This window comes from Nothobranchius furzeri, chromosome 2, assembly GCF_043380555.1.
Source record: "Nothobranchius furzeri strain GRZ-AD chromosome 2, NfurGRZ-RIMD1, whole genome shotgun sequence".
Taxonomy (NCBI): domain Eukaryota; kingdom Metazoa; phylum Chordata; class Actinopteri; order Cyprinodontiformes; family Nothobranchiidae; genus Nothobranchius; species Nothobranchius furzeri.
This window is the reverse complement of record NC_091742.1, coordinates 76,057,971-76,072,469: the sequence shown is the minus strand read 5'-3', so window position 1 is coordinate 76,072,469 and position 14,499 is coordinate 76,057,971. Positions and strand designations below refer to the sequence as shown.

At 43.0% G+C, this 14,499-nt stretch overlaps 1 protein-coding gene and 1 long non-coding RNA gene across 5 annotated transcripts in view; one reads left to right on the top strand and one right to left on the bottom strand.

Annotated features, from left to right (window-relative positions):
- Window positions 1–8,149, top strand: part of LOC129156055 (zinc finger protein 420-like) — a 39,224-nt gene extending 31,075 nt beyond the window's left edge. For 2 of the 4 annotated variants that reach the window (XR_011519054.1, XR_011519056.1), the window contains exons 2-3: window positions 977–7,227; window positions 7,321–8,149. Coding sequence is in view for 1 of the 4 variants with exons in the window: in XM_054735671.2 (XP_054591646.2) it covers window positions 977–3,402 (2,426 nt within the window). In the remaining 3 variants the exon portion in view is untranslated. Of the gene's footprint in view, window positions 1–976 lie in introns of all 4 variants that reach the window. The other 2 variants (XR_011519055.1, XM_054735671.2) reach the window with 2 other exon arrangements.
- A 3,107-nt stretch (window positions 8,150–11,256) lies between these two features.
- Window positions 11,257–12,941, bottom strand: LOC139066098 (uncharacterized). The gene is made up of 2 exons (XR_011519067.1): window positions 12,262–12,941; window positions 11,257–12,084 (listed from the first exon to the last, which is right to left on the bottom strand). It is a non-coding gene; the product is annotated as an uncharacterized lncRNA (long non-coding RNA).
- Between the last annotated feature and the right edge of the window lie 1,558 nt (window positions 12,942–14,499).

Below are 14,499 nucleotides of genomic sequence, written 5' to 3'. Positions count from 1 at the left end.
AGCACAAGAATACCCAGGAGAAGGGAGGAGTCCAAAACCCCACCTTACATACATAGTCATTGTTTAGGTAAATTTGCTTACTAACATCGACCAAAGAACTCAGACTGGAAATTCGGTTGAGTATTTCAGATTACACTTTCTGCAGAAAGAGGAGCCAGACGGAACACGCAGTTGCATGTGTGAGTTTCCAAGCTGACTCCAAATCTTTCAGCTTCGGAGCATATTTTTATTCACACATAGGCATAGTTACAAAGTTGCACAAACATTTGTATCACCCCCGACTCATGGCCCGAGCGAGCACCTTAAGAGTTGAGAATTTTTGGAGCATCCTTTTCTGAGATACCAAATTCTGAGATAACAAAGAAGCATTTAGAGTGCTGTTTACAGAAATAAGAAAAACATACCATCTACTCACCCATGGCAACCAGACAACTTAACCTCTCTTTTTCTCTAACAGTTATACACAAACACAGTCACACACTCCGTCCCTCATGCTCACACATACACATACAACCGGAGACTTACAAAAATGAACGCTAGACACCCATTCACGCTCCCTATACACACCCTATTCACTCTGGTCCTGGAACTGCTGCACAGACGGTACAACCATCCCATGGCCAGAATTAGCCCCGTTCTGCTGAGGTGATGATGAGCAGGCACCCCACCCAACTCCGAACAAAGCAACTCATCTCCCCAGGCCCCAAACAGACGGCCAGCTCCCACTCCGCTCATTGTAAACTTCAGTAAAGAACTAAGACGACTATTAAGCTGCTGTTTGTTTTTCCTTTGAAGCGAGGTTGTCTGTCACCACAAACAAATGTTTTGAGTGTTTAGTTTTTACTTGCACAAAATAAAAATTAATCTGAGAGCACGTTAATTTCCCCAAAATTATTTAGATGCATTAGATGATTAAAAAAAGTTTTTTAAATTGTCAAATTAATCAACATTTTCTTTATTCTCTTATCCTGTCTAGATCTTCCACAGCATCATGTCTGGGAAAAGGAGAAGGATTTGACTGCCCAGCAGCTCTTTAACCAGGAGTCGATCTCCTGTTCAGACCAGAAAGAACCAGAACAGCTAAAACTTTGCCAACATGAAGGACAGCTCTTCCTGAACCAGGAAAATCTTACCTTCACGGATACTCCTCTGTCTGAAGAAACAGAATGTCATGAACCAGAACCAAACAGGAACCAGCCATTGTGTCAAAGTTCTACAGAACCTGAGAACCAAGATCAGGGTGGATGCAGGAAAGAAAACTCAGAATCAAATGGCAATGAAGAACTGAAACTGAATAAAAGGCGTCAGCGAAGCAAAGATCACAGAGACAGTGTAGGTGGTGAAAGACAAAAAAAGCAGAAAGGGGCTCACAGTGGTGGGAGATCATTTTATTGTAAGCTATGTGGAAAATCTTTCAGTCACAAATCTCATTTAAATATTCACATGAGAACTCACACAGGTCAGAAGCCTTATCCATGTAAAACTTGTGGTAAATGTTTTACAACCAGTAGTGAATTAACTACACACATGAGAGCTCACACAGGTGAGAAGCCATATCCATGTAAAACTTGTGGTAAATGTTTTAGAACCAGTAGTGAATTAACTACACACATGAGAACTCACACAGGTGACAAGCCATATTCATGTAAAACTTGTGGTAAATGTTTTACTGAAAGTGGTAACTTGACTACACACATGAGAACTCACACAGGTGAGAAGCCATATTCATGTAAAACTTGTGGTAAATGTTTTAGAACCAGTGGTGAATTAACTAGACACATGAGAGCTCACACAGGTGAGAAGCCATATTCATGTAAAACTTGTGGTAAATGTTTTACAACCAGTAGTGAATTAACTAGACACATGAGAGCTCACACAGGTGAGAAGCCATATTCATGTAAAACTTGTGGTAAATGTTTTAGAACCAGTAGTGAATTAACTACACACATGAGAACTCACACAGGTGACAAGCCATATTCATGTAAAACTTGTGGTAAATGTTTTACTGAAAGTGGTAACTTGACTACACACATGAGAACTCACACAGGTGAGAAGCCATATTCATGTAAAACTTGTGGTAAATGTTTTAGAACCAGTGGTGAATTAACTACACACATGAGAGCTCACACAGGTGAGAAGCCATATCCATGTAAAACTTGTGGTAAATGTTTTACAACCAGTAGTGAATTAACTAGACACATGAGAGCTCACACAGGTGAGAAGCCATATCCATGTAAAACTTGTGGTAAATGTTTTACAACCAGTGGTGAATTAACTACACACATGAGAGCTCACACAGGTGAGAAGCCATATCCATGTAAAACTTGTGGTAAATGTTTTACAACCAGTAGTGAATTAACTAGACACATGAGAGCTCACACAGGTGAGAAGCCATATTCATGTAAAACTTGTGGTAAATGTTTTAGAACCAGTGGTGAATTAACTACACACATGAGAACTCACACAGGTCAGAAGCCATATTCTTGTAAAACTTGTGGTAAATGTTTTAGAACCAGTAGTGAATTAACTACACACATGAGAACTCACACAGGTGACAAGCCATATTCATGTAAAACTTGTGGTAAATGTTTTACTATCAGTGGTCACTTGACTACACACATGAGAACTCACACAGGTGAGAAGCCATATTCATGTAAAACTTGTGGTAAATGTTTTAGAACCAGTGGTGAATTAACTACACACATGAGAGCTCACACAGGTGAGAAGCCATATCCATGTAAAACTTGTGGTAAATGTTTTACAACCAGTAGTGAATTAACTAGACACATGAGAGCTCACACAGGTGAGAAGCCATATCCATGTAAAACTTGTGGTAAATGTTTTACAACCAGTAGTGAATTAACTAGACACATGAGAGCTCACACAGGTGAGAAGCCATATCCATGTAAAACTTGTGGTAAATGTTTTACTAGAAGTGGTCACTTGACTACACACATGAGAGCTCACACAGGTGAGAAGCCATATTTATGTAAAACTTGTGGTAAATGTTTTAGAACCAGTGGTGAATTAACTACACACATGAGAGCTCACACAGGTGAGAAGCCATATCCATGTAAAACTTGTGGTAAATGTTTTAGAACCAGTGGTGAATTAACTACACACATGAGAACTCACACAGGTGAGAAGCCATATCCATGTAAAACTTGTGGTAAATGTTTTAGAACCAGTGGTGAATTAACTAGACACATGAGAGCTCACACAGGTGAGAAGCCATATCCATGTAAAACTTGTGGTAAATGTTTTACAACCAGTAGTGAATTAACTACACACATGAGAACTCACACAGGTGACAAGCCATATTCATGTAAAACTTGTGGTAAATGTTTTACTGAAAGTGGTAACTTGACTAGACACATGAGAATTCACACATGTGAGACGTGATTTAATCTTCTATGAGATTCATTAAGGCATTTTATGTACCTTCTGATTTGAAAATTCACACTTGAGATTGTATTCATTAAAATATGTTTGGCAACATATCATAGATGCCTTAAAGTGCTCAAGGCATGGGTGGAGACTTATTTCATCCACACTTCCTGTTAGAAAAATGCTTCTGAAAAGTAATTAGCTGACAACATCACATTTTGTAGCTTAGCCATTTGTAGCTTGCCTTAGGAATGCGAATGGGATTGAGCTCATGCGCACGTGATTTAGGACACGGGTGGTCTGTGATGTCACAAGCATACATGGGCGGGGCAAAAGTGCAGAGAAGTCCGCAGTGTCCATTATTAAACAAAAGCAGCCTAAGTAGTCTTGCTTATGGAGACTGACTTTCATATTGCATCCTGCTTTGCTGGGTCTGGCAGAGTGTGTGTGTGTGTCACAGCAGTGAGGGACAGAAAAAAAAAACAGCTTTTGTGAGAGGCTTGGCAACTCCACAGCATCAACGATAATGAATTGCGCTTGTGGGAAGCCTCCCGCAGGCTGATTCTTGCTGCCAATCAGAGTTGGGAATGGTAGGCATGCTTTTGAGTTAGCCAGTCAGTCAGCAGTGGGCGTGTCTTCCCTGTTCGGCTCCAGGTGGACCTCCTTGGGAAGAGGGCTGAAAAGACATCTGGAGTGAGAAAACTCTTAACCCATGCCATTATTTTACTCAGATCTTTAACTTGTGGTCACATCTGCCTTAAAAATGTTCTTGCTTTATACCAGTGTCCCTCAATAGGCGGTCCAGACCTGGCCTGAGAACGTCCAAGTTTTCATTTCTACTCTGCTTGGCCAGGGAGCACATTGCTTGTGATGTGGATGAGGCGCTGTGGCCAGATAAAAACAGAAGAGCGGATGCAGCACAGTTGTTTATTTTTTTCTTTATTCGTTTTAGCTTAACTATTAATTATAGTCTTCTGTTTGTATATGTAGATCACTGCATAGGCAACTCTGTGTTGGTTTGGATGAACACTGCTGTTTTTGTGTTAAAACACTCTAAAGTATATTTTGTAACGTGTTTGTGAGTTTTGTACACAAACATTCTGAAATATTTTATGTACAATGCACTGTCGTAGTACAGTAGGTGTAACACTGAACACAGTAAGTCATTATGATGACTTGAGAAGAAGTGGTCATAATGTTTTACACATCAGGGTTAATCTGGTTCTTATAAATGTTTGCTCATGTAATGGTTTGCGTGTCATTTGGAAACCAAAGACCATTTTGAGAAGAATGTGCGTGCGTTTTTGGATTCGCATGTAGAGTTCTAAAAATATGTTGCATGCTTTCAAAAAACGTGAGTAAACAACTGTGAAGAACTGTAATTGTAATTATGTGAAAAGTGTTTTCCAGTTTAACAAGTTGGTATGAAAAGTATGGCAGCTGACTACAGTTTTTTATTGTAGCGTGTTTGTTGTTAATACAAGAGATTTCCTTCATGATGTCCTTGACAAACATGTTTTTAAACTGTAATGTAAGTGTGAAGCAGAGATTGTGCTGGTAGTTTAGCAGAATTGGTTAGGGGAGTTGGCACATCAGTTACTTGTTGTAGTAACTGTGCCAGATGTAAAAAGAATCGTATGTAAACAACTGTAACAGCGTTAACATTAGTGGAGGGATCATATATAGCACATATGTCAGAGTCAAAGCCCGCGGGCCAGATGCGGCCCGCGGAGCATTTTTATGTGGCCCGCAAGATAAATATCAAAAATATATTAAAACTGGCCCGCTGGCCGATTTTACCGCAAAGACTACAACTCCCATGATGCTTTGCGGCGCCAGCGCGGAGCAGACGCGCCCCCTCCTTTGTGTTTTTTCAGCGACGAGGCAGTCAGAGGTAGTTGGGTCTGTGCAGCTCCGCTGTCTCGGACAAACTACACTCCTCTCAGCGCCGAGTTCACTCAGCTGTTTTCTGACGTTGAAGCCCAGAAACATGTATTCTAGCTGCTTAGTAATGTGTTCACGACTTAAAGAGAAAGTTTTCAAACTAACTTCCAGACAGAGCTGATGTAACTCCAGCGAGCAGCGACACGCTCAAACCAGCACGACTCTGTGGTTGTGTTTCCTCCCCGACACACAACAACCTGGTCAAGCTGCTCAGACATGTTCAGCAGCACAAACCTATGTGAGCACCTGTTGTCATCTAATGTTGTCATTATTATGATGAAGATGAACAAAACAACAGGAGTCTCCTCCTCAGCTCAGATCAACCCCATGATGCAGGTATCTGGCTGGAACAGGTGAGCATCACAGTAAACCAGTGGAACAAACAGAGCTTTAAATATTTAGGTTTTATGCTCTTTTTTTCTGCTCCAAAACATGAACGTTAACAGGTGAGATGTTGCATTTTCATTTAAGATAAAATGATATTTTATTTTGTTGTTGGCCCGTGAGAAAAGATTTAACCTACAGTAAACAAACGATCTAGGAATGGATACATGACAGGATACCACAGAGCAGCGCTACGCCCTCTGTGGTCCTGCCGGGCAATTGCTTTGCAACACTCTCCAGGAGACTGAGAAGTAAAAGAGCAAAACGCTTCCGTCAATCCGTGCGTGTCTGTCCCTTGCGGAGCTGACGGAGAAGCATAAACCAGGCTTTACAGGTATGACAGCTCTGCTGTGTGTGAGCACGGACTCCCAAGCTCCTGTCTTTAAGGTAACTGGAGGCCTAATTGAGGATCAAGAGGTTGTTTCGCCCACACTCGTGCAGGAAAAAGTGCTAGTTGACTTAAACTGACCCAAACAAAAAAGGAACTTGAAACCTTGGCCGCCCAAACCGCGAGCCAAATGAGGGAACGCTCACTTCTCGCTCTTCCACATGCTCTCTGACATCACACTTTCTATAGACACAGTCAAGATTCAGTATGTTGATGACATTTCAATAGCCTCCACACCTGCTCAGACTTGTCTGTCAGACACTCACTCCATTCTGTCCATGCTCGCTTCAGCGGAGTTCAAAGTTTCCAAAAACAAACTAGTGTTGTAGGTCTGTGGTGTCATTTTTGGGCCACCTCGTGTCACGGACCGGTCATGAAATGTCTCCCTCCCACCGCTCCTCCATTTTACACCATCCCCTGCCTGTCACGGTGAAAGACATGCTGTGTTTTTTGGACCTCACTGGCTATAACCGTCAGTTCGTTCCTGATTATGCAGATATGACCCCCTTTTGCTTGCGTTAGTGAACCAACAGGGAATGAGAAATCTGTCTGTACCTTTATCCTGGACTTTTGACTCTGAACAATCGCTCATTGCTCTCAGGCTCTTGCTACCTGTTGAGAGGAGACTTGGGGCAGACTCGGTGGTCACATTTTCGAGTCTGGGCCAAGCTCATCTCTGTGAAAACCTCTGACCTCCTGCCATTCCGCTCCTGCACACAGGCCCCAGCTCCTGAAATGTGTGTGAACTCTGCACTTCCGCTCCTGACTCTGAAGTGTGTGCGTGGGCCTCTGCCCTGCACCCGCTCTGCACTCAGTTCTGTGGAACAAGCTGACTGGGTCCAACAGAACCAAGAGGTAAAAGGTGTGAACGCTGCATGTGTAAAGAAGAACAGGAAAAGAAGATGGGGACAGGAAACCACAGAAAGTCACACCAGAAGAATGGGCCTGCAAGAGAGGCGAGTGTCATGAGCCGGGGTGAGTACTCCTGTTCTCATAACCATCTGTGAGTCTCTTGCCAGGAGAGGGAGTGGCCCAGCTGTTCCTGATCAGCAATCAGCGGGGTGCTTTCCTATTTAAGGTGGATGGTGGACACACTTCGACGCCGGAAGATTGCCTCAGTTTTGGTAGTAACCAGCCACTCGTATTACCTCTAGTTTTCTTAGGATAAATGTTATTCGTAGTGTTTTTGCTCTTATATTGGATTTACCCTTCCTCAGGATTCCTGTCGACCTCATTGGATACTGACCTCTACTCCAGGATTCGGATATTCAGCACACGGACCAGGATTTGGATATTCAGCACACGGACCATATCACCACCCTCCATAACCCACCTCTCATCTCACCCAGTGCCCCATCCACCAGGACGCCCCGCTTCTCTCCACCTCTGCTCCCTCTCCTGCGCTTCCCCTGGCTCTCTACCTCTCCCTCCTCCAGCCAACACATACACCCCCCACAGTAAGTCTGCTGAACACCTCTGCCTGCCTACAATGAATTTTGAAACCAGAACCTATGCTCACCTGTGTTCTCCCTCCTCCAGACACTGAGCTGTTGTTGCGGTTCCAACCACAGACTTATCTGTGCACCTTAAGTTCCTCCTTATATATAAATCATTTTTCCATCCGTTTTTGGTCAGTGTTGTATTCTGCATGTCTTGGGTTAAGTACCTTCCTCCAAACATGACGGAGAGAGGCAGTTTTTGTGCTCCAAACATAAAGATGTGAATTTTCCTCTCAACGGGTTTTAAAAAACGTTGACGAGACAGTAAAACAAAGATCAGGAAGAATGAAAAAAATATTGTAATGCATAATGTGGGAGGGGGGAATAAAAGTGTGTGGGGTTCTGGTCAGGGAGAGAGTTGGTGATTGACAGTTGAAGTGTGTGTTACACAGAGAGAGCTTGTTTTCCCGCGGATCTGCTAGACTCAGGTTTTTGATAAGAGCTTTTCCTATTCCGCCTACGCTATTGTTCCTTGTTTGGAGTACCTTTTTTCCTTTTTGTGTGTGGAATAAACTTTTCCTTCCTTCGGGAGGAAATGAAAAGGCAATTTGTGGGGGCCTCCTTTATTTCTCTGGATTGGTAAGGTGAGTTTGCTGGTTGCTTCCTTCCATCCCAGGTTGTTTACATCAGCTGTTGCCTGATCAGAGGGGAAGCTGACGGGGATGTGATGAGCGTCATAAGCTCTTGCAGTGTGTGTGTGTTCTTATCAGCAGTCTTCCTACAGCTAAATAAAGGTGATTTTACCTGACTTAAAGGCCTTGCATATAAGTAACAGTTTTTCTTTCTACAAAGTAAGGGTGTCTGCAGGAGGGGGCAGAGGTCACGCCCACCATCTAGCACCGTGAGTCAGTGCCTTGAGATTTATCACCTAGAGTTAGCCCGGTGGCCTGGTTCACAACACTGCCCCTGACAACGCGCTACTGTTTTTACTTGATGTTTCTGAAAGACTGTACTCTATGCATGCATTCTTATTTCAGAAACAGAGTAGTCCTGACATATTCCAGCATTATCTTGGAACCGATTGAGAACAGACAACAGTCTTGTGTGAGATATGCATCAGGCCTCGCTAAATTAATACAGAAAATTGCTCAAATCATTATGTGCTATCCCCTCACAGTTCTATTTATACATGACGTGATGGTGTTTGTCACATCCTCTGCTGTTACTTTCTCACCAGCAAGAAAAAAAAGTAAAAGGAGTCTTGACTCAGCCACACACATACACACACACACACACACAGGGAGTCAAGAAGTCAGTGGTGATATTGTGCTGCTGTTATCAAATCTGAGATGAGATATCCAAATCTAATAAAATAACTCCGGTTTCACACGGAAAGCATCAGCAGCACAGAGCGGCAGTGGAACGTCACTGGTGCTTCAAATAGAATCCATTATAGTCTATGGACCGTATCAAACCAGCAGCAACGCAGCAATTTCCAGGCGCATCCCTGAAGCGGCACACACTAAAGATAGAGTCGGGTCATATTTTTGACATGGGCCGCTTCTGGGACATGTCATTTTCCACAGTTGACATAGGTCTAGACTGGAAATCACACACGGTTTCTGTGTAAAGTTCCCGGTAATTTTCAAAATAAAAGTATTGCAGCGATGCAATTTCATATGTGTGTCGTGTGACCCAACGGCTCATTTACTCACAGCATTGTTCCAAAATTGCAGTGGTGTGTTTTTCATGGCTTTATTCGTGGCAGTGGAGAGGAACAACATCATATATGACATCAGACAGTGATAATGGGCAGAGCCGGATTAATGCAAAGGCAAAGTAGGCACGTGCCTAGGACCTGATTGGCTGGATGGGGCCCAGACAGAGGAACAAAATTAAAACTAAATAAATTAAAAATTAAATGTACAAATGTCCTATGATAGAATTTGTAGATAGGACTCCTATCTACAATTTATTTCAATATTTATTAACTAAAAATAGTGACAATGTTTATCTTAACCATAGACCATTTCATTGGCTACGTCACATTAAGGCACCACCCAATTAAGGACGTCAGAGAAGCGGTCAGAGTCAGAGCGGGACACAACAAAGCTAGCAGGTGTTTTTGAGTAGGCTAACTTTCACGATGCTTTCGGGTGCGGCAAAACGTAAAAAAATAAAAATAAATGAAGAGGAACAAAAGAAGAGACAGCGGGGGGCTTTACAGAAGTTTCTGTCGGGCTGCTCGGGCAGCCGTCCGACAGCTGTGAACCTGCTCGAGTCAGCAGAGCCAGAGGCCGGGCCCGAGTCAGAACCGGAGGAGACACGACCCGAAGACGCAGTGGAAGATGCGGCGGAAGACGCTGTAGCGCCAACGCCGTGAACATCAACGCCTTCACAGAAGGACGAACTGGAAGAACAGCAGCCAGCCAGAAGTGAGCCCAATATAGTCTTACAGGAGCCTGTAGACCCAGAAAGGGTATTAACAACTAGCTAGCTAGCCATCGGATCCTGCAGTGGTACCAAACTGATGACAGGATGCGTGAGTACTTTGCACTAAACCATCCCTCTCAAAATATTGGATATTCTTCAGCATCACAGAGGAAATCTGGAGACATAAACCGAAGCTTAACCAAGGAACATTTCTTTAGACGTGTTTCTGCTGTGATTGAGGCCCTGTGATCCTGGAAGGCTGAAGATTGTTCAGGAGTGGAGCATGCTAAATTGTTTCCTTGGTAAGTGTTGCTGGTTTTATTAATGATTTTAAAATATTTTTATTAATGTTCAAATAGCATAACAAACAATAAGTTCACGCTCAGACAATTCACACCGAATTTCTGATTCAGCAGAGGTAACAACAGCCTGAATGAGCATGAAGCAAGATCAAAACTTAAGATGACGTTTTCATTTTATTAAAATACTTTCTTTTAGGATTATAGATTGTATTAAATGTATACTGTAATAATTTAAGCTGCGTGTTTATAGTTTGTTTTTGCGCCTTTAAAACATGCTCCAGTCCATTCAAATTAATCTATTCTTGAATGTCTTTCCACTATCATGTGATTCATTTGTCAACATTTATAAATGTTGTAAGCTATTGTATTTTGTAGAATTTTTTTTTATTAAATGTAGTGATTAAATATAAACAGAGCAAATAAGAGACACATATTTGCTCTGTTTACATAGTTTAATGACACCTAGTGGTTATTTACTGGTACCGCCTTGACAATGACACTCCCAATGGATAAGATAAGGATAATTTATTAGCATTTAATACAGCTGTGTAATTAGGGCTGGGGGTAAACGATTATTTTTAAAACAATTATTCTGACGATTATTTTATCGAATAGTCGACTATTCTAATGACTATTTAGATGATTAATCTAGCGATTATTTTTCTATTGCACAATTAATAAAAACCAAAAAATCTCAAATAAATTCCTCCAAAAAATTGATAAATTCTTACTGTAAGAGAATAAACACTACAAGCCTTCCATTTTGTATAACACTGCTTTTATTGTGTTGGTTGGTTATGTTCTGGTGACATGTAGAACTTAGGAGTGCAGGCTGCTGCCTGAGAGCTGATTGGAGACGGAGTGTCTCCAAGCTGCTTTGTTTTGGTCACTTATGTGCGTGAGGCGAGTGGTGTTACGATCCTTCCTGGGGAGTTTGGCTCGTGTGCAAAAAGGAAGGGACAATAACTGGATTTAAAAGTTAAAATGATGATCAGGTTTATTTACAAAAAAAAAAAAACATAAATCTTTCCATCCACAGGTTGGGAATAATAAAACTAATTCTGCCTGTGGGAAATTAAAACAAAAGTACAAATAACTAGGGATGTCCCACTGGGCAAAGATTACAGGGTTCTGGACCAAGATAAGAATCTCCAAAGGTCCAAACTCTAAACTGGGCGGTTAAACCAAACTGAAGGTGATATCTTAAACGAAACCAAAAACCCACAACACTCTAAATGTAATAAAAGGGAGATCTGCACCACAAAAAAGATGAACTCTAAACCAAAACGTAACAGCTTATCCAAATGCAAGAAGCTGTTAGCGAAAATGCTAACAGTAGCTTTACCAACGTTAAGTTCAAGTTACCAAGTTTAAATAAACCAAAAATACCCAGCAGCAAACAGACCAGCACGGAGGAGAGACTGCTACCACAAAAACAGCTTTCCTAATGTCTGAAAGAAGCTCCTTTATGAAGGGAGAAACGCTCCAGGTGATTTTCTACATCTGCGATAGAGACGAAGCAGCGCATCTGACCCCGGAAGTTGTTGTCCGTTGCAGGGAGACGAAGGCGGGCAAAACAGGAAAGGAATCTCGTAGCGGACGGACATTGTTCCAGGTCTTCGGTATTTGGCGGACATGTTAGTGAAGGCGGAGAAGAGGGCGAACCAGAGGAAAAACAGGCAGATTCCTCCTCCATTTACAAACTTCTGGGGATGCAACAAGTGGGCGTGGTGCGTCGACTACCGGATCTGACGTCGACGAATTTTTAGAATCGAGCCGACGACGTCATCGATGCGTCGCCACAACTCTATGTGTAATGACGTATAAATTATTGATATCAAAAAATTGTCTGCTAGAATGTTTTACATACAACACATGACTTATTTTGGCATACAAACAACCAATTTGTAACCAAAGACTAGGCTAACTAATGGGACTGCCTAAGACAGAGCCCGGAACTTAACTCTCTAAAAAAAATACCAACCACAAGTAATTTCACCCCAATCACACATGCATTTGGGGGGTGAAGTGACTCTGGAGCACACGCACACCATCAGATGGGACCACCACCAGGGCTCGACCACCAATGTCAGCTCTCAGCCTAAATGGAAAGAAAGCAAAAAGAACGGTGAAAATCAAAATCCGCACGAGCGCATGCACACACACACACACACACACAGCAACGACTGAGCAGGCAGGCAGTCAGGAAATGAGCAAGCATACAGCTCGCCTGCACACGCGTTTATTAGCCTGGGCCTCAGCCGTCCTTATGAGCTCCCAGGCCGACGACAGCTGCCGGTAGGGCCCGCAGCCCCTCGTTGAAATACCCAAACCCACACCGGGTATACGCCCTCTGCTGGTATTCAGCATAGAGGAGCGAGTGTCAAAAGTCGCTCCCGATGGTCTCCGCTGATCTCGTTAACCAGCCCGAGCAGCGGGGTGGAGAGGCCTTGGAACCGGATGATGTTCCAGCACCGGGTCAACAACGGTAAACAGAGATCCCATGGAACAGTGCAGAAAAGCAGAACAACAGAGTCTCCCGTGGAGACACACCCCTTCTTGGATCACTTCTTTGAAGCACATAGGATAAAAGAGAAGCCTTCCATTACTCTGGGAGGACCACATGCAAGAATTCAGTCCGACACGCCGGAGTCCCGTACACAAAGGCACTTCACACAGGAAGCGGAAGTTGAGCCAAAGTAAAGATCGCTGTAGCGCCACCTCTGGCCCTATTTATATTAGCGCCTTCCCTCAATGATAGGTCATCCAATTACTTGGTGGCAGATGACTAATCCCACTACATAGAGATGGAAACAAGATTCTCCAAAAGCAATCTTGATCTCATGAAAGCAGTTCACTGCCTTCAACCTCAGTCTCCCTCTTTTCTGGATCCTGACATGTTAAGTCCTTTGCTGAAAATGACAGGAAGTGACAGTGAGAAACTTTCCGATGAGATTCTTGTGGCAAAAATAATGTTGGAGAAAGAATTCATAAAGACTGATGATGATAACAGTGAAGAGTTTGTAGGCCTCTCCACCGTTTGCAAATATCTACATGGGTATAAGAATGGCTTTCCTCAGCTCCATCGCATGTATGTGACCTCCCTTCTGATTGGAATATCAGCAGCATCATGCGAGAGCTCTTTCTCCACTTTGTCTCGTGTTCTGACCCCGTTCCGCCGTACTACGCTACATGAGAGAAAAAGCAATGTAGTTATTCTGGCTCACGAGAAGGCCATGACAACAGGCCTAGATGTGAATTCATTTGTTAGGACTTTTGCACAGAAAAGCAGACGGCTGATTCTGTAATGACTGATAAAAGCAAGAAAGCAGGCAGGCAGTGTAAGGAATGGATCAAAGGAAAAGATAGATATACGGATGCAAGAACTGTATTGATGATAGCATAGTTTTCTATGCATTTTAGGGATTTGGGGGTATGTGATACCCGAAAAATTATTTCCCAGTCCCAGACCTGCACCCCCTGATATTCTACCTGCACCCCTTTGCAGTGAGCTTGTGTTTTTTTTTTTTTTTTTTGTCTTTTAGCAGCTGGTGGAGGTGTGCTGGTTAATGTCTCACTTTACTCCTCTCTCATCTGCTTCAAAGCCTGCAGAGATGCACTGGCTACTTCTGAAGCACAGAACAGGTCAACAGAATGAGACTGCAGCATAGAATTTGCAGACTTCAAGGAACCCAGAACTTTTAGGAGGAATTTTCCTATTTCAAAGAAATTGTGCCTCCTTAACATCATCAACAGTCCTGATGCCTCTGTACAGATATTAACAGCAGCAGCTCTGTCCTCTGTAACCTCTGACAGGATACTCATAATAGCATCCTGATTTTCCACAAGGCACTTGGTCACATCATGGTGGCTTGTCCACCTGATCTCCAACAGTCGTTTCAGGGAGGGAACATCATAGTTCTGTGAAACATAATGACGGTGGAAAAATGAGTGTAGAGATCCTGATAGACCAAGAAAGGTTTTTCACATGGCTCTGCCTGCATTGCATGGACCACTGCCAAGTGCAGCTGGTGGTTGTAGCAGTGGATGTAGGGAATATCCTTCCCTACCTTCTTCTGCAGTAGGGCCTGAACCCCACCCCTGAGCCCACTCATGACAGAAGCTCCATCATAGCACTGACTGATCATTTCAGCTACACTAGCCTGAGTCAGAGAGATGCTCAAGAATTTGGGTGGTAATAAATTCAGCATTTAACTGACTG